At 32.0% G+C, this 27,839-nt stretch overlaps 1 protein-coding gene across 1 annotated transcript; it reads right to left on the bottom strand.

Annotated features, from left to right (window-relative positions):
• Positions 1 to 43: 43 nt before the first annotated feature.
• On the bottom strand, positions 44 to 23,911 carry LOC145323046 (nucleolar protein 4-like). The gene is made up of 11 exons (XM_080165431.1): positions 23,804 to 23,911; positions 22,628 to 22,763; positions 21,813 to 22,046; positions 21,300 to 21,417; positions 18,469 to 18,537; positions 15,972 to 16,027; positions 13,022 to 13,086; positions 11,106 to 11,210; positions 5,614 to 5,664; positions 1,848 to 1,919; positions 44 to 136 (listed from the first exon to the last, which is right to left on the bottom strand). The coding sequence occupies exons 2-11, from the start codon at positions 22,644 to 22,646 to the stop codon at positions 44 to 46; spliced, it is 882 nt and encodes a 293-aa protein (XP_080021557.1). The 5' UTR covers positions 22,647 to 22,763; positions 23,804 to 23,911.
• Positions 23,912 to 27,839: the final 3,928 nt, after the last annotated feature.

Genomic DNA, 27,839 nt, shown 5'->3' with positions numbered 1-27,839 from the left:
ATATCCACGTATATTCTACATCCGTTATTAGGAATTATGTTGTTTATGTTGCCTGATTAGGAAGGGTTGTTATGTTGGTTGTCTGCTGGGCTGCAACACAAATACTCTCTTGGGACTCTACTGAGGACACTTTCCTACAATTTTCTTCCAAATAATCCACAATTCAATGACAGAGATTTGTATCAGAGGATAACATTAATGATTCTTAAATTAATCTTTAACCCTTTTTTTATCATTAATTATAATCTTCATGTAATCAAAGGCTTATTACAAATATGTGTATCAAGATATAATATTTAATAGTTATTTCTCGCATCGTATTAAAAACGGCTTTCCGCGGATATAGAATGTACAATTATGAGATTAAAACTAGTTTTTTTAGCCCCGAGGTGCCAAAGGCACCGGCTAAAACAACTGGTTTTATTCTTATGATTGTACATTTTTATATTCGTAGAAAGCTGGATATAATACGATGCTAGACATAGTTTTTTCGTATGGATGAGAACCGGTTCCTATCCACCGGATTCGAATGAATACGAGAATAGTTATTTCTCGTATCGTATTATAAACGGCTTTCCGCGGATATAATACGCGGCACATCGGGGCTAAAAAAACTAGTTTTAATCTTATGATTGTACATTTTTATATTCGTAGAAAGCGGTTTATAATACGATGCTAGACATAGTTTTTTCGTATGGATGAGAACCGGTTCCTATCCACCGGATTCGAATGAATACGAGAAAAACTATTCTATAATTACTTTCTGTATATGACTGTCCGTCCGTCATTCCGTAATGCCATGGGGAAATGAGATTTTCTGTGCTCATACTCAAGATAGAAAACGGATTTTTTTTGTGCTATATAAATGAGAAACTAGTTTTTAATTTTGTTTATCCGTCGGTCCGCCAGTCATTCTAAAACAATTATGGCAAAAACACATGTGAAATGTTTGGTGATTTTTTCAAATATTTTTTCTTGATTCCTGAACACTCAGACACTGTCCGTTTTCCCATCTAAGATTTTTTGTTCTTTGCTACATGGTTATTGTCATTCTTGCTGATAATTTGATTGTGAAATATCTTACGTTTATTAACTGTACCTTAACTTCAACGTTTACTATAGATTTTTTTCAATTTTTCCTGGAAAAATTTATCTGTTTCTTGTAACACACAAATACCCACATAAAAACTCGTAAAGGCATTATCCCTTTCCATTCAATGTTTAACCTTTTTGGGGATAAACAAATTTCGATGGGCTTCGCACACCATTTTAAATCTTTCTATTGAGATTTTGTAAACGATCCTCCCCCCAAGGCGTCGTTGGAACTGGCCATTTTACAGATCTTATTGGATAAACAGAATAAAATCTTTCAGACTTAGTACTGAACATTTTCCCAGTCATATTTTTGTCTATAAAAGGAAGAGGGGTATTCTATGGATCACTTTATATACAATGGAAATTATTTACATACCCTTGCTCAAAACTAAACTTAGCAAAACAAACAAAAGAACAAAATATAACCATTGGCAGGGGGTAATACTAGAAATAACAACAGTGCAGAAAAGGTATATTTGAAGGGTTAACGGATGCGACAGTAGATTTAAACAACATTTGCTACAAAATGCAGTTTTAATTACCAAACTCTGCCTAACTTACAACAAATCTCCGGGTCCAAATGAATCCTAGCTTCAGAGAATCAGGCCTACCACAACATAAAGCAGTAAATCCCTTGTTTGAAGCCTGATTAAAGAAAACAAAGCAATGGATTCTTATAGCGGTAAATTTTGGCTTTAAATTAAAATAAAACGAGAAAATAATTTTTGATCCTGGATTATTTGAAATTTCCTTTGACACTGTGTACAGTAGAGAAGAAATTTAGATACTGCCTCTCTTGGTATAAATGCATACTGGTCTGCTACCTAAGAATAAAAATTTATATTAGAATTTTTATTTCAAAGTTTTTGGAGAATCTACATTAAAAAATACCTCTATCATTCATAGCCAGTAAGAACATCTCAATTTTATTAAGTAGGGACGAACGGACAACCCCGATTTATATAATAGCTGCGCTATAAAAGTGCATTTTGTTAATTTTTATTCTCTTCTATGTTAAACATAGGGAATGAAACTTAACTTAGCTTAATTGGTTGATTGTGGCACATTGTAATGTCTAATCTGTTTAAATAATATATTCGTACGTAATTCCCCCAAAATGTATCATAGTAAATAAAAGCTCTTAAAAGTTTAGTCATATTGTTTTTAAGCTTTTAACTTTTGGTATTGTCTAAATATGTATAAATTTGTGAATATTTTGTGGAGTAGAGAGAGTAGAATATCCCATGGGAGCTAATACTCAGACCGTTCCTTAAATTTTCAATTAAAACTTCCGTTATCTCACTCACTGTCTTAATCTTTTACAAACCAACACACTTACATCAGATTTTGTGTGTAAGAAAATATATTTTGTTCTATGGAAGCTAACACTCAGTTCGTTCTTTAAATTTTCAATTAAAGCTTCTGTTTACTAATTTAATCACTAAGTTTAAACGAGAAGAATATTGTTAAGGGGGAGCTTATACTAAGTTCGTTCCTTAAATTTATAATAAAGCTTATGTTGCCTACTCTCACTGACTTAATTACTTACGCACTTCCTCAGATTTTGTGTACAAGAACGAGAAGTATATTATTAAGAGGAAGTTAATACTTAGTCCGTTCATTAAATTTTTAATAGATCTTTGTTTTAAGTATTGGACTCAGGGACTATTTTAAGTATTGCCCTTGAAAAAGATGTTAGAATTTTTGGTCCATGAATTCCCTCCTTTTCTAACTATTTTATTTTTAGTATTGGACCTAGGGAAAGATGTTAGAATTTTGGGCCCATGATTCCCTTCTCTTTCTAACTATTTTAAGTATTGGACCCAAGGAAAGATGTTAGAATTTTTGGTCCATGATTTACCTCTCTTTCTAACGCAAGATTTCCCCAAGGACAAAACAAACTGTGTTTGTCTTACATAGCAAAATTTCCTAATGGTACGATACAAGAAGTGTCAAATTGAGTTTTTATTTTTAAAATCTTTTTTTTCTATTAATTGAAACATACTTTTTTATGTTATAGGTACTAAAAGTCTATTTAAAAGCTTTTTTACAGAATTGGATATATAGATTTAATTAAATGATGGATAGAGAAAAATGAAAAATATGTTTGATTTTGAAAATGTATAAAATTTAGAATTTTGGCTGGGTACAAACAAACAAAACATGGAAAAAACCTAAAAGGATATAAAAAAAAGTAAGAAAGAGATACAGTGCAATAATTAAAGCGGCTCCGAGTACACTATTTGACAGGTCATTTGTACAGAGAAAAGATTCAAATTTACAAAGTGAAATATTCATGTTTGGAAAAGCAACGTCCTTTAATATGGTTTTGGTATCAACACAAAAAGTCTCCTAAGTAATTGATTTTTAGCAACTCCAAATTTACTTTCTTTTTGTGGGACGCTTTATATTTGGCAAAAATAAATTCATTAATGATAGAATTTGCAAAACGATTCTCAATAGGCCCTTTAGGCATGGTATAATAATCTAAACCATTTCCGGAAAAAAAGTATTCCAAAAACTTTTCAAAATTAATATTTGAAAGTGCAACAACAGGTTTGTTTGTAGTTTTAACAGGTTAAAATTTTAAAATTCTATTATAAACAATAGGTACACACAGAAATAGCGAGGATATTTAAGCCTTTTAGTGCTTGCTTTGAAACAGTATGTATCATACAATAGCTTGTATACCATAAACATTACAAATTTAAATTGAACGCAACCACCACCCCCCCCCCCTCCATCCTCAGAAAATAAATTTTTCCATTTATGAAAATATTGAAATTATTGAATATCTGAGGAATAGAATATACCCCTCCACTCTACTCTACAAGTAATACTATAAAAAAATGTTTAAAACTTCTAATATAAAACTATTTTGGACAAAAACTATAAAATACTATTTACAGATGTTATTCTGTAATCTATTATATTATTACATTTTTCGTTATGTACGTCCGGACGTCTGAAGTTATAGTTATATCAGGCTTTACTTGGTTGGTTTCTTTTTAAGATTTTTGTAAATAAATTCCTAGTTTATAAATACCTGATACACATGAATTAATTTCTCTTTGGAGTGATGGAGAGACTTTACCCCAAAATAGTTAAAAACCTATCACGGACTTTAAAGGATAACCATATTGGTTCATCGGTTATCGTGATCTCTAATATGATGTCTCATAAGACAGTTAGGCATCTTGCTTGAAGTATTAAAAATATTAAATGTTTTTAAGAGTGTGTATAATGAAAATGGGGTGAGAAATGAGAATAAGGAAGATAGTATAAAAAAGAGAATGTAAGTTTTTTTTTGAAGTGCTGATATTCTGTATTAAATGTGTCCGTTACTTCTGTTTACGTCCGTCTGTTTACTATTCCTTAATGGCGGCTGCGCCCCTAACATATATGTGCTCTGTATTCGAAGGAGTAAGGAACAACATTAATATCCTAAAACCATCCTACGACTTAAATCTATAAATAGAATAGTCTAAAAACATCCCGGCCCATGAAGTATGTAAAAACTCCATAAAATAAATAACTCAATCAGTTCTGTAGTTATCGAAATCTTAAACACAGACAAACCAAAACCGTACTACAAGGAACATATAATAGGATAAGGAAGGTATGGAAAATGAGGGGTAGCTAGCTAATCTATTAGAATTAACAGGAGGTCTACAATTACAAAAAAAATAGATATATGATTGTTTTTAAACATAGTATTTCTGAGCACAAATAAGGAAAAAAATCACTGATTTAATTAGCTTTGCTTTAATGTATGTTGTCATCCTTGTTTATTTTGAAGGGAAGGGAGAGGACAAAAAAATTTGTATACAAGACTCAAAATATGGAAAATATGCCAACTTTTTACATCAAAGTTATGTAACCAGGAGCAGATTTTTCAATAAAAGTAAAACTACGCTTCCAATCAAAATACTACCTTTTTATGTTCAAAATCAATTGTATAGAATTGTACAATAATAAAGAAAAAAAACCAATAAATTTTTGACTGGCATAAAAATCGAAGAATTTTTTTGAGATGATATATCTGAAACAGTGCAGTGTATAACCTATATTATAACAAAAATCGTCTAATACTATAGGGTGGGTAAAGAAATATTCAAATTAAAGCAGGAGAGATGGGATATTGGACTGTAAGTTATAGTTATAATGGTAAAAACGTTGGGTACTTTGATAAACCTTGATTGGTTGGTTCAAAATATAAGTTTCTAATGTTACAATCAACAATTGTTTATTATTTTGGATGTATCAATTTATTGTACATAATATTATCGCTAAATTACAGAAGCGAAAAATAAGTGTAAGAGTTTTTAACATAAGAAATTTGGGTTTTTATGTTTTAATAATAAGCCGAGACTAATAACTATTTTTCCTTCACATTACTTCTGGTTATTTCTCAACATCTTATACATTTTTTTTACAATTAGTGGCAACGCTTTTGAATCTAAACTCTGGAATAGCTACGCTTGAGATGTAATGACAATATATATAAACAAAAGTTACCGCTCTGTAAGTTCTCTTCTGTCCACAATGTTTCCCAGCTCGTCCACGTAACTGAAAATAATAAATTCATCATCAATGCATTTCAACTAAAAACTAATGATTAGATAAAATTGAATAAAAACAGAACGTTAGGTTTATCTTTAAAAGTTATGATATGTATGTCTGTTTGTTAGTATGTGGCAAAGGATATAACTAACTGCTGAAACAATATGGTTCTCCTTTACTTTAAAGCTTTTTCTACGTCAAGTTATAGTTTTATAACTATTTTGGGGGAGGGTACCTCAATCAAAAAAATTATCAAACCTTTCAATTAACCTTTAAAATTAACTAACAAAAACATTTAATTTGTGTAAACATTTAAAATTCTGCTCGTAGCTCTTAGAGGAAGGGTGTACTGTTCATCTATTTAAGCTTCTGATATTAAGTCCTTTACCTCTCCCAGAAAACTGTTAAACTTTTTTGATAAAAATTTAAGTCATTGTTTGCTTTTACCAGTGAGATTTTAAAAAGTTTTTAAGTTATTCAAATAGAGCAGAAAATTTTTACAGTAGACTCAGGATAAATACTCTTGTAAGGCCAATCAGACCATTTTGTGTATCTGTAGAATGTTCAAAAACAAAAATATTTAAAATATCCTAATATATAAAGAAGAAAGCTTTTTTGTCTGTAGTGAAGAAATTCGCTAACCGCTGAATCGATATGGTTCTCCTTTACAGTGTATAGCTACTTACAGGTCCAGGGAAGGTTTATGAATATTTTTGGAGATAAATCGCAAAAATTACTCCATTTCCCCCCAAAATTTTTGAATATTAAAAAAAAAAAATTGCAAGTGTAGGGAGGGCCCTCCCCCCATCCTAGAGGCCTCTAGGGGCGTATCCGCTAGTCTTATAATAAAGGAACAGGGTCCCTGTCGGGATGTCTGTCTGTCTGTAACGAAGGTTCACGCAAAACACTGAACCGATTTTGTTCTCTTTTTTAAGGTAGCTTCTCATAGGTCCTGGGAAGGTTTGTAACAATTTTGGGAAAGGGTGCCATTTTTTATAACATTTTCATTTTAAAGCTTCTGTTGAAAGTGGGAGGGGACGACCCTCTCCCCCTCAAAGTGTCCTCTAGGTGTGTAGCCGCTAGTTTAAAATATTGGACTAAAACACTGTGAAGGAGAATTATATTGATTTATCAGTTAATAATATCTTTTAGTACAAATACTCACATACACACCCTGTTTTTCTTATATAAGGATAGATAAAAGAACAGACATAATTAGAATTAAAGGGATAAAGAAGGGATTCATGGATAAGAAAATGGACAATAAATTAATCTAATTTTATTCTGTCAGTTTCTCTAATTTCCATTGAGGATAAGAATGGATTGCAGATTAATTTACCAATATCCCTCTCCTCCCTGGTTATAAGGTATGTTTATGATAGCACTAGAAATTAAATCATATAATACATGATTCAACCATACATACATATACAGGGGTTCAAAATAAATATTCAACTTTACTGTTAGTTTCCTCAAAAAAGACACTAAACTAAATAAATAATTTGAACTAAATGTAAATACCTATGTAAAGAAATTAAACGTATTATGAAAACTTCATTAAGACAATTTTATGGCGTTTTCCCTAAATTCATAGATGAAGAACATTTGACTTTTCCTATTATTACTCGATTATAACCATTAGTCAATAGGAATGTAAATTCCAGTTAAAAATAATTTTATTAGCCTACCAACATTTTGCTACAATATTTCAACTGCTTTATTACAGGAAAAAGATAAGTAAACCTAAATTTAATTTATTTCGATATTGTTTATTTTAAAACTATTCTATTGGCGGTATTTTAGTTTCTAAAGTTAATAAAAATTATCACCATATTAATTAACAATTGTTTTTTTAAATCACTCACTTGTTTTGTCATGACTATTTTGATAGTGAGTAATATATTATAGACGCCTAGCAAGAAATTTGATAACTAAGTATAATATAATATTCTTAGTTTATTATAATTAAAGAAATCAATTCATTCAAGAACAATTAGGTCTACAAGGAGCAAAGTAAAATAAGTTTACAATAATCGAGGCTCTGCTACTCTAGGGACTAAAACATCAATCTCCTGTATTTAAAAGTAACAGAAGGTATGTTTTTTTTCTTTTATGATGGAGTAAAGGTAAAAACAAGGCCTTTGCAACTAGTTTGAAGCAAATTAACTCTAATACACTACTAAGCCGATTTAATTGTGATTTTTAGGAATTAAGCTCTAAATATGTTTAAATACGGTTTTCATAGAGCTATTTACCTTTACACCTATGCCGTCTTTTAAATGCCGAGTCGCTTGTATATAAAATGTACTTGCGGCTTCGCTCCTAGCCTCTAGGGGCTTTGCCAAAAGAGGTATAATTACATCTTCTATTACCTACCCAGCGGAAAAAATGCAAATGAATCGCAAATTTTCGCGTAAAAAAGAGAATTCACAAAATTTGTAAAAATGCATTTTAAAAATTGGAGGGGGATTTTGTTTTTTGTTTTTTGGGGGGTTGGGGGTGTCCCAACCCCCAAGAAAACCACCACAGGACCAGTAGGTACATTCCCTGAGGAGTAGAATCTAATCAATTCAGTGGTTACCGAGATCTTAAGGGACGGACGGACAGATATCAAGCTACTTCGCCCCTAGCCTCTAGGGCTTTGCCCCAAGAGGTGATTAAAAAAATAAGGCGAAATTCGTTAAAGTACCAAGGAAATCTTCTACAAAACCTAAAGAACCTAGGAAATCTTCTACAAAACCACAAGAACCTAGGAAATCTCCTACAAAACCTAAAGAACCTAGGAAATCTTCAGCAAAAAAAAAAAAAAAAAAAAAAAAATGGGGGGGGATTTTTTTGTTTTGGGGGGGGTTGGGGGTGTCCCACCCCCCAAGAAAATAGCTTAAAACCACCACAGGACCAAGAATGTTGCTATTCTTTCATTCAAAATAAATGCTGGAATAAAAAATAATAAAGGGCAGACGGACGGACGGACAGACAGACAGACAGACAGACAGACATCGTACTACTTTGTATAATTGATAATGGATATTTTTCACAGATAGGAAAATAAAATCTCTGCTATTGGTTCAAAAAAGATATTCATTTAATGATTGACTTCAGAACGATACAACACATGATTTCAAATCCCAAAGAACAGGTTTTAATCTAAAGGAAATTAATCGAATTCAATAAAACACACTGTAAGTATATACCTATGTATATGATTCTACATAAAGCTTAACAATTCAAGATTTCAAGATTATAATTATTACAATATGCTTCTTATTAGCGCAGCTACCCTATAAAAAAATGCAATTCCGTAGGTAAAATGTTCTGACTAATCCTTCGGGAGGGTAGAGGTGGTACTCTCCCATAGAATGTTATGTAAAATTTACCTGAACCTATAAGAAGCTTCACTTTAAAGGAGAACCATATCAGTCCAGCGATTAGCGAGATCTCAAGCTAAAGTCAGACACACAGACATCATGCCGCTTTTATATAAGGATGAAAATATTTACTATATTTTTAGTGATTTACATTATTTGGACCCAAGCGTACTTGGATTTTCATATTAATTTTTAATAATAAAAGGTCAAATTTTGAACTTTACTTTTATAAGGAGTAACATATTCAATTTATTTATTGATATTTTTTTAAAATCATCAATTTTGTACAAAAAATTATAAAAATATCCATAATATCAATGATTACAACGAATATTAACAAATATGTATAGTGTTAGCACTTTTATATTTGAACATTTTGTAACCTGAACAAAATTTTAAGGTTACATGTATAAAATTTAAAAAAAGGAAGTTTGATAAGAACTTATTCACACATAAGTCGTAACTATACAGAGCTGCTACACTTGTATCATATTTGGTGTCATCAATATAGGAAATCATTATGTTTAAAATTGACTTTAAAACAATTTTGTAGGTTATAGTTCGATTGATCGAGATCAAAAGAGTGATAGAGAACAGGGGTGAGGGAGAATACTATAAAGCAAAAAAGATAAATAGATAAAATGATAGATAGTTAGATAGATATAGAGAGAGAGCAATGACAAAGAGAGCAAGAGAGAGTAACATAAAGTAAAAGACAGAGAGAGAGTAAAGAGCCTGCAATGGATTTTGTGAAGATTATTTTTCAACAGAACATTAATCTTGGGATGAAGTGGACCACTTTTATTTCAACCAAATCTACAACAGAGATACAGGGATAGGACAATTGAAGTGAAAAACTACTTATTTCCTACAGGTCTTTGACTAGGCAGGATAAAGAAAACTTCCTACTATAAAATCTAAATTCTAACTATACCCTGTTTAATATTATATGGAGTAGAAAAAGATATAGATTAATTTTTATTTCCCGCTACTAAACATCATTTTGATAGCTTGCTGAATTTTATATTTGGTATGGGGAGAAATTCACTCAAAAATCAGCCACTTGACCTCATAAAAATGAGGGATTATCCTTCTCTTTTTTAGGGGTTTTCTTTCTCACTCCTCCTCTCATCTCCCTCAATTTTATGACGTCACTTGTCTTATTTTTGAGTGACTTTCTCCCCCTACATTTTCTATTACTTTCATTAAAAATTTTATGGTATGCCATTTAAGATTTTGAATTTTAAAAAAGGAAAGACATTTTTTGATGAAATCAAAAAAAATATTTTTTAACCTTCATATACAACAAAAATAATAGACGGAAAGTAATATGAAAAAGATTCTATATGGTGAAAGTAATAAGCAATGGTGTGCAAAGTGATTCACCAGGAGGGTGTGAAACCATTAGGGGATGAATAATGGGGAGGAAGGGCAATATTAACAAACCTATACCCACCTCCCCCCCACATACAGCACGTCACTGGAAATAGTATTATTGAACTAAAGCTTAGCAAATCTTAAATATTTGTAAAATGCTTTTTTATAGCTTAGTATTTGGTTGAGAATGTTTATTCTATTTTTTTACAAGTTATAATATAAAACTTTAACTTTACTCAAACGTTTATTTTAATTAATAAATAATTAACATTTAATTATGTGTTTAAAAACACATGAGGAGGGTTTAAGTATTTTAAAGTAGTTGAAGATATCTTATTCTTGCAAAATATATTAAAAAAATACTCGAAAATATATATTATTTGAATAAAAACATCACTTTAAAGCAAAAATTAAAACCCTTTTTTTTATAAAATTGCACCAAGCTCATAGAAGTAACAGGATATGTGTGTGTGTGCCTGAACCGTTATGGCTTTCTTTTATAGCGAAGCTTCATATATGTATGTATCATACGAAGGTTTTTTAAGGGTAGGGTACCTAAATTTTGCAAATGAACCCCCCCCCCCTCATTACAAGAAAACTCTGTTTAATTTTTAAAATTAAATCTTCATCTTCAACTAGCTTGTATTTCAAATCGGACGTACCCAAAATGTAAAAGTAGCTGGAAATCTAAAACATGCTTACCTGAGTATCTGCTGCTGATTCTACATGTACTGAGTAAATGATATCAAAGAAATTCTCTACTACGGCTACTTTCTTGTAAACAAAATGAACTTTACCATCACCGGTCTGAAACAAACAAACGCTTTGGTTAAGTCAAGCTGCTTCAAATTCTGCTGGTTTGAACGAATTTCTTGTAGCCCTAATATTTTGTAAACTTGACTATGACATGTATGACTCTGATTTTGACAAGTGATTTAACTGGGATGTTTGACTTTACAGACCACCGACCCTTTGTTAAAAATATTTTTTATTAAGATGTCAGCCATTATTCGAAATAATCACATAACCCGCGACTTTGGCGTAATGCGTGGCGCATCCACTCTTTGTTGGAAAGGTGGAAAATATAAATCTCGGCTTAACACTGCGTTTAAACTAAAGACATTAAAATTGGTTCTTACTGTTGATTTGTCAGTACCACGACATAGTTAGTTAGAGTAGGACGAATGCCTTGTCCAAAACATACACAATTAGAACTTCCATACAAAGGACGTAAATCAAAGGTTTAGTTGTCTGAAAGGCGTTTAACTATATAATAAAGTACATCACTAAGCAAATTTTGTTTAGAGATTCACCAAAATAAGATCTCGTGGTGTATTCCGTCCTCATAGACTATCCGAGGTTAAATAGCGGACTCACGTGATTGCATCAGCTTGTAAAAATGTAGGATGTTGCTGAAAGTTTAGGAAGAGGGTTAAACTTGTTAATTTTGGTTTTATGTTGTGCAGTTAATTTGTACATATTGTACACTGCAGAGTTGGAAAGTGAAATAACAAGAAAAAATGCAACACACTAGTTAAAAAAAAAAAAGAGAGAGAGAGAGAGAGATAGAGATAGTTAGAATATGATATATAATAACAAGACTAGTTTTCATGAAAACTGATGCCTTTTGAAAATGAAAAGACTACTGTACATTAGTATGTAGGTGTTACAAAACAAATTGTTACAGATAGAGAAACTTTTTTGAGGCCATAGTATTGAACCTCGTAAAAGTGTCTAAATATGACGTCAGAAAAAAATAACCAATGAGAAGCCAGTATTCACTGTAATTGACCAATGGTAAAATATATAGCGATCTCTTATTGGTTGATTGTTAATTTTTTCTGACGTAATAGTTCGACACTTTTACTGGGTTCCATAGTATTAGATGTCCTTTTTCAGTCAAAAGAATTCTAAAGGAATTAGATCCCCGCAGGGATAAAACCTTGCTGGGCTAGAGCATCCCACAAGTGATAAATCATAACAAATTTGAGGGAAAATGGAGTTTAGGTTTTCTATATAGGTATGAGCGAAAGTAATGAGAGCAATGAAGGGGTGGGGTATTTTGAAACAAACAAAAAATAAAACTATATATGAACATAAATATGGGTATGAAAATACAATTTAGAATGTTTTGAACCTATTTTAAAGAAAACTACATTATTCTAAGAAATTAAATTATAAAAATTCAGAAAAATATATAAAACAGAAAAAAAGAAACAAAAATAAAATAGCATCTTAAATTGTTGAAATGATAGCAGGTGGATAGAAATACACCATTACCATCAAATTGCATTATTTTCATTGGTCCTTGGTCATTACACAAAATTAAATAAGGCTTTAACATTCTTTCATAAAGACATAGAAGGGAATAATGTCTAAAAGGGAGCTAGTAGAACATTCTCTACTGTTGCTGTGCCCCTAGCCTTTAGGGTAAGTGATGGAAAGAGAAATAGATGAAAACCACCCCAAAGACTTAAACAAAATTCCAGGTACTAAGTAAAGTTAGGTTAATTCGGTAGATATCGAAATTTTAAGCTTCAGACAAAAACCTTACTACTTTGTATAATAGTAAAATAGCAATTTATAAAGAGCGGTTTTGCTGCTTTAAGATGACTTACCTTGTCCGTTCCGGATGGAACTATAAGATGTGGCTCTTGATCTGTGCAATCTACTACTCCCTCCTATTTTCAAACAATCATTCAAAACATGTTCTTTAAGATTTCTAAAACCGCTGGTAAAACATCTTTAAGGAAGAGATTTTCACAGAGAGAAACGGGACAATAGGCTATTTATTACAAAGTTCTCCAAAGTTTAATGATATCGTTTTCGTATTCGTTGGCTTAACAACTTTGGGGAGTTTTAATGAATTTTTTTTGTTTGCTTTATCAAATTGAGTGTCCATACGTTTTAACCATTAATTGTAATCTTCAGAAGGGGTTATTTTGTGTAATAACATTGGGGATGCACATAAATTAGTCCGCCATTGTCTTATCCCTTTAGATCACTGGATTTTTCATAAGAAATACTGTCAACTAATTAGTGATAATTGAAATTCAGTTAGTCATGCACACCCAAGTTGTAGAATAGCTGCGCTACTAAAGAATTAAATTGCAAAAAAGAAAACTAAAATGTGTAAGTTGTAAGAAGATGTGAGGTGATTTTGAAACTGTATCTAATGAAATATTCAAGATGGCCATATATACAGTAAAGTAACACTCACTCCACTCACATATATTTTACATTCACATTAAAGGATCCACAGATTTATATATATTAAAGTTCAAATACAGGATCACTTATAATGTAAAAAATCCTCCAAAAGCTAAAGTCCCAAATGAAGTTTCTTCTCTGATTTTTTTGTCAAGCATAAAAATTTCAACATAAATTAGATATTTAACACAATGCTTTGTATTTAAAGGATTTACCTTTTGAGCCAAAAAAAAATCTTTGCTTGATTTAATTGTCATTAGGACTTTTTAAATTAAATTTCACACATAATATATAGATATCAATTCAAAATTTATTGTTTTTTCTTCTGACAAAATCTATCTCTGTTGAGAACTGAGATATGCTGAGTTTAGCAGCCGCCAAAAAGCTGCCAGTATGATACCTTTTGACTGTTTAAATGTTATTGCATAATACTTGGGTTGATATAAGATTAAGCATGCAACTAATATTTAAATGTACAAAACAACGCTTATTGTCGGCTAAATGGCGGCTACCTGGCGGCTGCCAATCCTTGTAGAGACAGTGACAGTTGATATTTCTTTAAGAAGAATTGGGAAAAGTTGTAGTTGTAGTTGTAACCTTTTTCCAAGGAAAAAATGGTTTCTTTCTTTTCTCCAAGGAATGGAATAGTGTTGGAAATGTAGAAAATCCCAAATATACGGAAAGGTAAATGTTTTTTCAATTTAGATTTAATTAAAACATATGGGATGTTCGATGCTAAACAATTAGGTTCAGATATTCATATTAGGTCCCTTGATTTATTTAAATTTAACACAAAACCATTTAATTGAATGCTCTTGTATGGAATTCCTAATATGGTATTGGGTCAGTTTTATGATTATTTTCATGCATCTCAAATAGTAGCAGTTGGTGCAATTTTCTACGTCTTTTGTCATGGCAAGTTTTGTGCTTTAATTCTTATATAACTTTCTTTCTCTTTCTATAAAACAATTAACTTTCCATTTTGCCATGACGTAAATTGAGTGAGAAGGAGTGAGAGATAGAGAAATGAGTTTGAGAAGGTGTTCCTTCATTTCTACAAAATACTATTGTTGTTTTTATTAGCAAAAGCTATGAGAACAGCGTAAACTTATTACAGAGCAAGCTTAAATGTATTCCATTTGCCTTAATTTACTTATATGATATTTGCCATTTTTCGAAAATATGAATATTTTAAAGAAAGTTGATTTTTGCGAAAGTGTTGTCACACCGTTTGAATTGTTCCTCACTTAAAGAAAAGAAACTTTTCTCTTTGTCGATTCTTTTAAATGTAAATTTGATAGAATTTAGTTTGGAACCCATAAAAGGTATATTAGGTGGTATTTTCAAATACATTAAGCAATTAACATATTAGTGATATTTAAATCAAAATATTCCTAAAGAAAGGTTATATCAATTTTCTTGGAAGCTTTACATATTTCTCAGTGAGGTCTGTACTATAAATTAATTTATAGAATTAGTTTTAGTTATGTTAAAGGCTATTTTCTGTTGGATCGGTCAACTTTAACCCTTATCGAAGATGAAAATAATTTTTTTCTTCTCTTAAAATCTCTTGTGATAAGTGTTAAAAGCTATTTACAGTGCTTATAAAAAATACAATACAAATGTGTTACCCTTACTTGTGTATGTCAATTACATGTCGCTAGGGTCACAGCCATTTCTTTATAATAACAAGGATAAATATGTCAATAGTTAGCACAGAAACATAAAAAACGAACACTAATTGTTGCATTGTCAAAGATAGGCACAGATATGACAATGCATCTAAAATTGAGTTTTCTTGGATGCAACTTTTAATATTTTACTTTATTGTTAAGATTTTTAGTAATAGTTTAGAATGCCATTATATGATTATTATATAATGAGCGACGTAAAACTTAACAAAATAAAATATATAGTGGAAAGAAAAATACTAACCGACATAAATTATTTATGAAATAGCTTTGCTAAGAATAAATTACTTACATTCTTAACTTCTTCTTACTTAAACATTTTTAGCTTTTATATTTAATTACAAAGTTGGGATTTAGATTAGGCAAAGATTTGCAAAATTACACTGTATAATATTTCTATACTTTTTATACAATAAGTATTCAAAACAGGATACAACAATTGTAATTAAAATAATGAACGCAGTTGGTAACAACAAAACATTGTCTTGGAAAATGGATGTATCATCCTTCTGGAAATTATTACATAAATCCTCATGTCATGTATGCAAGTGATAGGGCAACTCTAACATGTCCAAACATTCAATCATCTACTGATGAACAAACGTTCACACCATAATTAAAGAGGAAATCATCATTCGATTTAAACTTTATATTTTGAATATTTCCTTAAGTTTGTGGTCATATTCCGGAGATAGCTGCAGTCCTTTGCTCTTCACCCACAATCTAATAAAAGTATTATTAGTAATAGTCATAGTAAACCCATGAATTTCAGGTTTACAAACGTACTTTTAGATTAATGGATTAATGGATGGATATTAATGTATTATGTAAAATGATAAGATTTTTTGTAAGTACCTTAAGATTTTAATAATTACTGAACTAATTGAGTTCTTTAATCAAGAAAGTTTAAGGCTATTAAATTTTATAGAGTTAAGTCTTGTTATGGTTTAATGTTATTTTTCTACTTTCCGCATAGCTTCAAGATGCAAGGGACGCAGCCGCTAGTTTAGTATATTGTGATTAAAAGTATACTTCTTTCCAGATATACTTTATATTGATTCTGTGTTGGGTTTTTGCTAATTTTATACAGTTTTTTATTCCCCATAACAAAATATTATTTTTGGGTTACACTAAAATTATTATAAGCTCATATGGGCTTAACTAATTAATATAATCATTAAATATGCAAAAATAAACACTGAAAAATATAATAGTTTTATATAAAAGATAATTCTCTGTAGAAAATGAAGTGGTTCTTTTTAAATTCTTCAACATTTTTATTAAAATCTTAATTTTGTTTTCACGAGAAAGAAAGATATCAGAATATTATAAAATGAAACCCCTTCAAATAAAACAGATATACCCTTGAACAAGGACGTCCAAGCTTTTCTATGTTAGGGGAAATTTCAAAGGTTTGAGTTAGGTAATCTAATGGATTTTTTTTTAAATTAGGAGGAGGTAAAAATGAGATGTTAAAAGTTTAAGGGGGAATGGATGTGGTTAACACACCTTAAAGCCCCCCCCCCCCTCCCATAGACATCCATCCTTTTGAATCACATTACAGTAATATATATATATCAAATGTGATAAGTATGTCTATGTGACGAATAGATAGACCTACATATAATTTTTAATTTTACATCTATTAACCTACTTTAAATTTAGCAAGCGCAGCCTACGTCACATATAATAAATAATAATCCTGAAACTTTTAAGATACTCATTCTCTTGTGGAGGGTATGATAACAGGGAAATAGGGATTGGAAACTAGGTTCAATAAAATTAATTCAACAGATTCTGAAAACCAGATTCTAATAGGTAAGACGAATGGTTACAGACCCAACATGTAAAATCCTCAGAATGAAAAACTCAAGGCATCAAACTTTTAAATTTATTCAACGTTTCGAGGGCAAAACTGCCCTCATCATCAGGAATTTTTTTCGTCCATGTACATTATTAACAAAACACAAATTGAAACTCTAACAGTATCGCCTCTTTCTCTATGATAAAATAATTACCACCAAGACTTTAAATGATTCTAGTTAGTCTATCTAGCCCTCCTCCCTAATAGCAAAATACTTAGTTTTATATTCATCCCTATATCCGTGAAATGATAATGACTTTATTATTTGTTTGATGGAGTTTATCTAAACTACACGTTCTTTCATTTACAAACTTTAGATTAGAAATAGAAAAACAGTATTAATCAGGGCTCGGCGACCATAGTCGCATACACAGAATGATTGTCTGATGTCAGGCTTACATAATCTATTATATAAAAATCAGCCGCGGCGTGCGGGTTAATAAAAAGAAATGGTAGCAAACATAAGCCACACTCACGGCCGCAGCCAGCAACCATATTTTTATTCAACAATCCTTAATTTTTACCAGTCCATGAAGAATTCAAAATTAAAAAAAGAATAAACTTATCACAGATGCAGCCATCGATAGACGTTTTTTTTAGATCAAACCATATTTAGCCAAGAGCACTAAAACAAGGACACCTTAGCCACGTACAGCCTAAGCCTCTTAGCCCCAGCTATATGGATAATAGTCGGATAAAGACACAGCTGCTGAGCCCTGGTATTAATCATAATACATAACACATTACTTTTAGCAGTTCAGCTGCTTGTTAGCTAACTTGTTGATTCACTAACAACACTTCTTCTTGTGACGGTTATTATAGGAGTGTTGAGGTATCCTCCCCCCCCCTCCCCAATAAATAAAAAAGTTCACGGGACCTATATGGAACTTTACTACGAATAAGATTCTTTTCGGTATAGTCACCGAGATATATTGTTACATCCACAGACAAACAGGATATTAGGATACAATTCTAAATCCAAAATTATTCCATTTATAAAAAAAATGTTGTTTGCTTAATATTGCTTTGCTATTTAAGTATTAACAATCCTTTGTGCAAATGTTAATGTTCTATAATAAAGTGAAATCTGTAGTGGGCTAAAACAACCAATCAATTGATAACTGAACCAGTTTTAAAGTTTAAACTTAACAACAAATTATGTTTATATTTATATCTTAACCTAACCTCTGAAAATATTTTTAAAAAAACTTAGTTTGTCCTGGAATTTTTATTACCACAAATCTTACTTATCACAAACAAATACAAGAAGTTCCGTGTGGCACCCATCGTTTAAGTTTACCTGAATTTAGCCGCTTCGCTTCCGGCTGGTTCAAGTCCTTCACGCCCGGATGATAACAAACCAACAATCCTAAAAATTATATCTATATTCAGTAAGGTTGTTACATAATTTTGCATGAAGGAAGGGGACCTTGAACTGTTAATTAAACTGGTAACCAAAGTTTTAAAAAGCAATCTCAATATAACGACCACCAAAATAACCATTAATTACAATATTCCTTATAGACCAAGATACAAAAAGATTCAGACGGACATACGATAATTATAGAAGACTTTTTACCAGGGAGTAAGGGAGGGGACAATGGGCAGTTAATTCAATTTTATAGTTGTGACCCTTTAAGGTTGAAAACCCAGATATTTCCAGATAAAACAAGTATTTGCAATATAGCAACCTTTAGTGGAAATTTTTGACTTTTTGAATCGTTTTTAATTGGAAATGCACCATCCTTAAACTGATGCTTTGCTACAAGTCTTTGATTCTGGAGATCAAAACCCTTGTTCACATTTCATTTCCATAATTGTTATTATTTAAACTTTGGAAAATTAAGGAAACTGACCATTTTACTTTTACAACTTCTTTTACCCAAATTTTTTTATTGTATTTATTAAAAAGCTTAGACATGAAAAAGCCTTTAAATAATTATATTATAAAACTTACTAAAACAATTACCTTCCTACAGAACTTTTAACTCAAGTTATTTCATTTAACGAAATAAAAATGAGATACCTTGCGTCAAAATTTCATACTACATAAATAAAATAGTTGAGAACATAAGTACATCTTAATTTTAAAGATCTTAAGGTTTAAGTAACATATCTTAGGATAACTGGTAGCTGCGCTCCTAGCATCCAGGACAGAAAAATAAAATAACACCATCTTGGGATTTTAATGATAAACAAACCTTGAACAACTCAGGACTTCGTGAATTTCCCTAAAATTTTGAAATTAATCGGATCATTAATTACAGAAATATTAAGCTAAAGACAAAAATCTTTTGCCTTTACATTAAATCAATAAGAAACATCTAATATGTCTAAAGTAACGAAAAGAGCTAACCGTTACGGACGTAGAAATGTGCGGGACCTAATTATAGGAAGGCTTTGCTCATAATAACTAGTAATCTTAATATAATTTCTTTCTACAACGCACTAATCGGAATGAATTAACATTAAACAAGAATTAGATATAAAAAATGAAATGATTCAATTTACAAAATAATTTTCAAAATCAAAATATTCTGTCTGCTTGTTATTGTTTATCTTTTTGTTGACGCGCTAGTTTGCCGCGAGATTATGCATGATTTTGCGTGACGTCATTCATAATTGGTCCCCAAGATTGGTTAGAAACTGCTAAATTCTTGAATGTTCCCTTTAAGCCAGTCCCCAAAGTCTAAGACTCCTAAAAATTGAATATTCGATCCATTGTCCCCTCCCTTACTCCCTGACTTTTTACTGAGATATATCATAAAAAAGTAAGGAAAAAACTGGATAGTATAAATTACATTATTATGATATAATTATAATATTATTATGTATAACTATTCAGATTAAATCATAACTTCTTGGTAATCTTATTAAGGTTAATACAGATGTACATATGTATTAGTGGACCCACAATATTTTTCATGTTAGAGTAAAGAAATCTAACCACATTAAATTCTAGATTCCAACCCAGACAGGATTTAATAAAGGCCACCAAAGTTTTGAAGTCAACAATTAAGAGTTTGTGCTTATAAAACTCTGGGAACCAGTTATGTTTACAGTCCAATGTCCCCACCTTCCCTGAATATTTTAACATTTTCTTATTATATCATGTATTATGCTCTGGTTTCTGTAGTTTAACTTGTCCAAAATCAATGGGTTCATTATTACACAAATACTATATGAACATATGTATGTATGTATGTCAAATGTATACTTTATTATGCAACAAGAACAAATTGTTCCAAATAAGCGCAACAATAACAGCAGAAAACTATAGAAATCATGGAGGGAAGACTGAAAATTATACAGGTAACCAAAGAATTATAAAAAAAAGATTTTGGTTCTTTATTAAATCCTGATTGGTTGGTTCAAATCAGAAATGTTGGAACCAATAATTTAAATTTGTTTATTTTCATTGGAGATGTACGTCAATTTACAGTAGATTGTCTTCTTCCCTAAGATTTCTTCTAGAAATATGTAAAGGCTAAAATTGTTTGGTGCTTGCTTACATGTGAAGACCGGAGCACCGAAACCCCCCCCCCCCCGCTTAGTTTTGACAAAAATCAAAAATAAGGGGGGGGTAGTTTTTTAACCCCCCGCTTAGTTTTGACAAAAATCAAAAATAAGGGGGGGGTAGTTTTTAACCCCCCCCCTTAATTTTGAAGAAAATCAAAAATAAGGGGGGGGGGGGGTAGTTTTTTCACTGTACAACACGCCAGAAAGTTGAGTGAGGTAAATCAAGAAAATCCAGGCAAAATTAAAACCTTTTACTGGCCAAAGTCAATAAATAAGGAAATTATGCCCCAAAACATGAATATTCCTGTAATAAGGTTTCCCCTCTGGTATACTGGATTTTCTTGATTTACCTCACTCAACTTTCTGGCGTGTGTACAGTGAAAAAACTACCCCCCCCTTATTTTTGATTTTCTTCAAAATTAAGGGGGGGGGGTTAAGTCTTTGCCTTGCTGAGCTTTTTTCCTCCTTGCCGTTTTCCAGACATTAAAAAACTACCCCCCCCTTATTTTTGATTTTTGTCAAAACTAAGCGGGGGGGGGGGGGGGTTTCGGTGCTCCAGTCTACCACATGTAAGCAATTACCAATTGTTTTCTTATGTTAGAAATATTTTACCTAAGTGCTTTACGTCTCGTGATGGTCTTTGTTTTGGCTGAGTCCCCGTAGGTATTAAGTACCCAGGGCTGGAACTTGGAGTACATGTCTTCTCGGCTAACTGCACCTGCTCCGTTACCTGTCAAACAAAACAAACGATTATTTGACTTTATACTCTTTATAAGCATCTCTTTTAATAAGCATAGTAAATCTATAATCAAATTATGGCGATGAACAGGTTTCAAGGCATTATAATCCCAAATTTTGCAGACAACAAACCCTTTAGCAGCACTTCTTTTGTCCATAGGTCCAAACTGTTCATGAAAATGAGTTGCTTCTTTCAATTGGCTAATACTGTAATACATACATAACCTGCGGAAACTATACCTATGCCTTACCTTTTACCCTATATAACCTAACCCAAACTAGCCTAAATCAATGATCGCCAAAAAAACAGAAAAAAACTATAAAAAAAAAGACTAAGAACTTTGAGGGAAATCACCACAGAATTGTAACAATATAAATGCATCTTGCCTGCTCCACCAGTTTTAAGAGTTCCATTTCCTTGCAGAGCAGGAGTAGGTACACTTCTTGCCATCCCAAGATTTCCTCTACCAACACCTCCCATAACTTGTACTGTACTGGTAGTTGCTGGTGCTGGTTTTAGAGCTGTTACATGTGTTATGGCCGTTGGGGGATTACTGGCTGATATGGTCATGATGGTGTTGTCTTTAGAACAAGTTGGACTTGCAGATGATATGCTCTCTTCTAAAATAGTATTTTTATTAGGTAATTATATTTCACCACCAAAAAAACACTTTTTGCCTACAAATTTCCGTCAGTTAAAAAAATACTGTTGTTTTTTTAGAAGGCAAAAAAATTTAAAATGGTTTGACTAGAAATTTAAACAAAAAGATCAGATTTTGAATTATTTGTTACTTTTTGAAAATGTTTTTTTTTACATTCTAAGATAAGTCCAAAACATGATCTAAGAATTATATTTTTGAGGCAAATATAAAGTGAACCAGAACTTTTTTTTTAAATTGAAATTTTTTTTTCTTCTAAGTTTAGGTTAGGTTCTGGGACTTTTTTATAGACATTATCCTATTATATAAAGTAATAAGCTTTTTTGTCTGTAGCAAAATATCTCGCAAACCGCTGAACCGATATGGTTCTCCTTTACATAGTAGCTTCTTATAGGTCCAGGGAAGGTTTATAACTCTTTTGGGGAAGGGTACCACCACCCTTCCAAGATAAATCACCCTAGATAAGAAAATCCCCCCCCCCAAAAAAAATTGTGTTGGTATAATTCATCAAGGGTAAATGCTATTTCGTCTTTTTCAGCATACCTATCTCCATTTTCTCCATGATAGCAGAATTTCCTTTGTTTCTCCTTCTCTGTAGAGTTGATATGTTTAATTCTGAAGATTGTTGTCAAGCAGAACTCATCTTTGTGTGTTGTCCCGTCCCACCACAGAACTTGCTCTAAACTTGGGTAACATCAGGAATTAAGGAATTGGTAAAGAGGTAAAATATAATGGATATAGAAAACGTAGATATTGTGAAAGATTCTCGCATACACTGATAATGTTTCTCCCTGCTGGCTAATATAATGATACCCCCTATCCCATCCTCTGACCAAATGATGTAACATATTGACCAATATCTGAGGACTATGTAATCAACCTAAATTTACGACAAAAATTCACCTGTAAAAGTATCCCTGCATTCTATATCCACTTAAACTATTAACCATACCAAGGTTTTTATGGGTCTACATAGACTTTGATTTTACGACCTTTGTAGGAAGTAATTACCGTGCAATTTTATGTGTTAAGCCTGTTTATGTGCTCAGACTACTCCTACTCTTAAAGTGTAGTTAACGTTAAGCTCCTGACCTAGCATAAGGGGAACAACGTCTATGGTTATGACACAGTTTAAACAAAGACTTGAACGCAAAGTCCTCGCCGAAAACGTTTACATTTTCAGGAAAGTTGCAAATACCTATCTCCCTGAACCTAAACTGAACCCGTATGTCTGTCCTGCTAGGGTGTGTGGCCAACAGCCTTCCTAGGTACGTGGGTGGGTGTGGGTGGCCAGCCCCTCGTTGTACGTGACCAAACTTTATAAAAGATGGACAAAAGAATTTTTGGTATGTCCTCTCATAATATCTTCTTTGTAAGGGGAAACTCTTGCATTTAGGATTTTCTGTATCAATTTAAAGAAATATTAGATCCGAAGAAAAACTGTTTATCTTAGATTTTTATAATGATAAAAATCAAACATATAAACACGCAAAAATAATTATTTTGGCTTAACCTAAAAAACTGCTATAAAAATTAATACATTATTAGGTCTTAATCTATGAACAAAAGCTTGATTGTTGCTTAACATACAACAGACAATCTACTATTTAGTTGCACGATCTTTGTATGGAAGTTGTAACTAACTATAGTAGAATAGATATACCTAACATTTATGTAATACCCATTATAAGCTAAAATATAATGAAACTATTTGGTTACCTTTATGTTATTCTATATAATAAAAATACTGGACTATTTCCACTAAACTAAGTTTGTAGTATAAAACTAATCTGTTTCAGCCCATTATAGCGGCTACATTTCACTTCTGAAAAAGATCATAAAATTACAAATATTGTGTTATAAAAGGGGTAGTTCCTTGAAGGGTATTATATGATTTAGTTACTTATATTGACAATAAGTTTTTGTAGTTTGTGATTATTTTATATTTTAAGTGTTTATTAACCTATTACTAAAAATATATTAAATAACACGATGTTTATCTGTCTGTCTGTGTGTAAAGTGAATGATATCGCTGACTGCTAAACCTTTAGGTTCTCCTTTACAGGTAAGATTAAGGGTACCTCCACCCTCCCAAGAAAAAATGGCCCCTGAAAAAATGACCTCCACTACAATTTGTTTTTAATTTTTTTCTTTCTAAAACTAAAATTGAAAATCGAGAATCGACTCCTGTTCCACCCCCCCCCCCCTCCCCTCCCTTTTCGTCCATGGAAATAAGCATTTCTTTAATTATTGAACATTCTATCAAATTTGCTGTTCAATATTTAAATAAAATACCAAACTTATATATTCTCAAAAATTTATTTTACTTAATGTAATTCATAACTAATCTTGATTAAATTTCAAATACAATTTCAAATAAATTTTGAAATTGATATTAAAAATAAAGAAGTTAGGAGGGAGAATGGACTGTAAATAAATCTTGTACAAAATTTAAACCTCGTTCTGCTATTTGTTAGTCTAAAATTAATTGATCGAGCTTGGATTGACAAATTACCTACTACAACATTTCCTCCAGTATTTTTCATCGGTACACCGAAAAACCTCCTAAAGTGACAAACGTCCTAAAACTCAAAAAAGGACAAACCTCCTAATGCGACAAAAATCCTAAAGGGACAAACGTCCTAATGCGAAAAACCTCCTAATGTTAAAAAATTATGAAATAAAAAAATCTTCCAAAATTTAATAACAAAGCCTTTTTAATCTATTAAAGTAGTATTTTTTACCATGATTAATTTATTGACCGTGGTCCTATCCCTATTTCCACGACAAAGTACAATACTTTATGAAAACAAGTCATGTTATGTCCATACATAAACAGCTTATACAAACAACGAAATTAATTTTTTTAAATCACGATTTGCAGCTGTCAAGGGGGGGGGCGGGTAGATATACCACACTTTTCTGGGATCTTGCTGTGTCAAGTATCAACTGTTGGGAATATCAAAGGATGACTCCATGCAAGTTTTGAGCCGGATCCGGCCAAAAACGGCCGTGAATTTTATAAAAAAAACCGGTTTTTTCCGGTTTTTAGGGGGTATCTGTAAATCGATTCAGCTGGAGCAAAACCGGTTGGAGTTACAAAAAATTTTACTTCACATGAAATTTAGCCAATGCAATTGCCTACAAAAATGTACTTCATCATCAACTTGATTGGACAACTCTTTCCCCTCCTAAATGTCCATTAAAACCTCGGAAACGGCAAAAATCGCCAAAAATCACGCCTTCGGCGGCGAATAACGGCTAAACGGTCAGTCGGAGGGGAATGAAACATAAATAAAGAAATGTCCGCCTCATAAAGTTGTTCAACATCAAAGAGATGCTTGAAGTCTCTAAAATGACTCCTTTCCCTCCTTTAAGGGGAAAAACTGAAAAAACGTGATTTTCAAAAGTATGCCCACTTCGTGGGTGTGGGGGGCACTGAACCCGTCACCCCAGGGTCACCAAATATAAAGTCTAGGCGGCCAACAATGCTGAATTTTCACCAAGTGAAAGTCTTGTGTCATTATCTCTTATGAGAAAAAAGTTATTAATTAATTAAAATTTCAAATTGTGATTTTTTGATAGATTTCTTTGATGAAATGACAGGCCGGTCAATTTTTAGGCCATTTTTTGCGGTTTTTGGGCCATCACGCCCAAACGGTTTGAGATAATCTCACGGGACCTTTTACAAAACCTAAGTCTGGTTATATGTGAGGTCTAGGGAAAAAAATCAGACTTACTCAAAAGATTATAATTATAATCTTTACACAGAAAAATGGCACGAGGTGAGGATTTTAGGGGGCAAAATGAGCCGACCAGCTATTTTTGATGGCGCGCAGCGACGTCGTGCTTCATCCTATCCAGGATTTTTTTTTCTTAGACCTCACAAATAACCAGACTTAGGTCGGGCCAAAGGTCCTGTGAGATTATCTCAAACCGTTTGGGCGTGGCGGGCCGAAAACAGCAAAAAATGGCCTAAAAATTGACCGGCCTGTCATTTCATCAAAGAAATCCATCAAAAAATCACAATTTGAAATTTTAATTATTTAATAACTTTTTTCTCATAAGAGATAATGACACAAGACTTTCACTTGGTGAAAATTCAGCATTGTTGGCCGCCTAGACTTTATATTTGGTGACCCTGGGGTGAGGGGTTCAGTGCCCCCCACACCCACGAAGTGGGCATACTTTTGAAAATCACGTTTTTTCAGTTTTTCCCCTTTGAGGGGACATTTCTTTATTTATGTTTCATTCCCCTCCGACTGACCGTTTAGCCGTTATTCGCCGCCGAAGGCGTGATTTTTGGCGATTTTTGCCGTTTCCGAGGTTTTAATGGACATTTAGGAGGGGAAAGAGTTGTCCAATCAAGTTGATGATAAAGTACATTTTTGTAGGCAATTGCATTGGCTAAATTTCATGTGAAGTAAAATCTTTTGTAACTCCAACCGGTTTTGCTCCAGCTGAATCGATTTACAGATACCCCCTAAAAACCGGAAAAAAAAACGGTTTTTTATAAAATTCACGGCCGGTTTTGGCCGAATCCGGCTCAAAATTTGCATGAAGTCATCCTTTGATATTCCCAACAGTTGATACTTGACACAGCAAGATCCCAGAAAAGTGTGGTATATCTAGGGGGGGGGGGGGGGCTAACACTTTGTACAATTGACGACCTTTTAATCTGACCGTTTGATATTACTTAGATTTAATTCGTTTGTTGGCTATACTTTATTTCTGATACAAAAAAGCGCAGCAATAACAAGATAACACTAAATTACACGAAAAAGAATTGGAATGAAATATAATAAATTTTTTTTAGAAAATGACAAAAATTGAAGCATTGATTTTTGAGAAAATAAAATGTTTTATATAGGTTTACAAGTTTATAATAGAGAAGCTCTAATACAAGTTTGTCTTAGGAGAACGGACGTACATATGTCATAATTATAGAGCAACTCTGTTTCTAAAAAAATGAGCAAATTCTGCAAATCGATCTAAAATTAAATTTTGAATTAGTTTTATGAAATTAAACTCTTTCAACTTTGGTCTTTGTGTTGGTAATGAAAACAAACTTGATGGTAAGATCTCTTAGATTTCAAAGTGGATCACACAATTATCCCCCCTTCCCAACCCACACCCAATAGATAACTTTCTAGACCATGCAGGGATTTGTAAAACTATAGGGCCCTAACCATGTGTGTACTTTTAGATATGTATTTAATAATTAACAAAATCCTATAAAATTTCTTAGACTACTCCAGGGTTTGGGGATTCCTATGTCTTACATTTTCCTTTGTAAGGCTAAGAAAACCCTAACTGTTAGGCTAGCCTAATAAAGTTATAGATTTTGGACTAAAGTGATTTTAATGATTCTATCATAAAATAAGTTTTATTAAATGCCAAAAAGTCGATATAAGCAATTGAAATAGCATGTAAACAAATTCTATAATAATGACAAGTGGCTCTAAACCATAACCTATACTGGACGAAACAATAAATTAAAAATAAATAAAATTTTGTGAAAAGGGGAGGTATATTGGTGGAACACTTTCGATCAAAGGAATATTGTCATAAATTTAATTTGATCAATGGGAATAAAGAAATTTAGTTTTAATTCAAAAGTTGATTCATGATTTTAATTAGACTAAATTCTAGTGAAATATAACTTACAAATATAGAGCAAGCATTTTATTTTGATTTACTCTACTAATTGTAAAGAAACGAATTAGTTTTTAACAGTACAGTTAATGTTATTACC

Source organism: Acartia tonsa, chromosome 6, assembly GCF_053477335.1.
Source record: "Acartia tonsa isolate MP-2025a chromosome 6, ASM5347733v1, whole genome shotgun sequence".
NCBI classification, from domain to species: Eukaryota; Metazoa; Arthropoda; class Copepoda; order Calanoida; family Acartiidae; genus Acartia; species Acartia tonsa.
Note: the sequence above shows the minus strand (reverse complement) of the source record. Positions and strands in the feature narration are given on the sequence as shown.

Bases quoted from the DNA above. Each gene is read 5' to 3' on its own strand.
- LOC145323046 (XM_080165431.1), bottom strand. The intron at 16,028-18,468 runs GTAAACTTAAAC...TACTTTTATTAG, and splicing joins AGCGAAGCGGCTAAATTCAG to ATTGTGGGTGAAGAGCAAAG. The intron at 11,211-13,021 runs GTAAGTCATCTT...TGTTTGTTTCAG, and splicing joins TTCCATCCGGAACGGACAAG to ACCGGTGATGGTAAAGTTCA.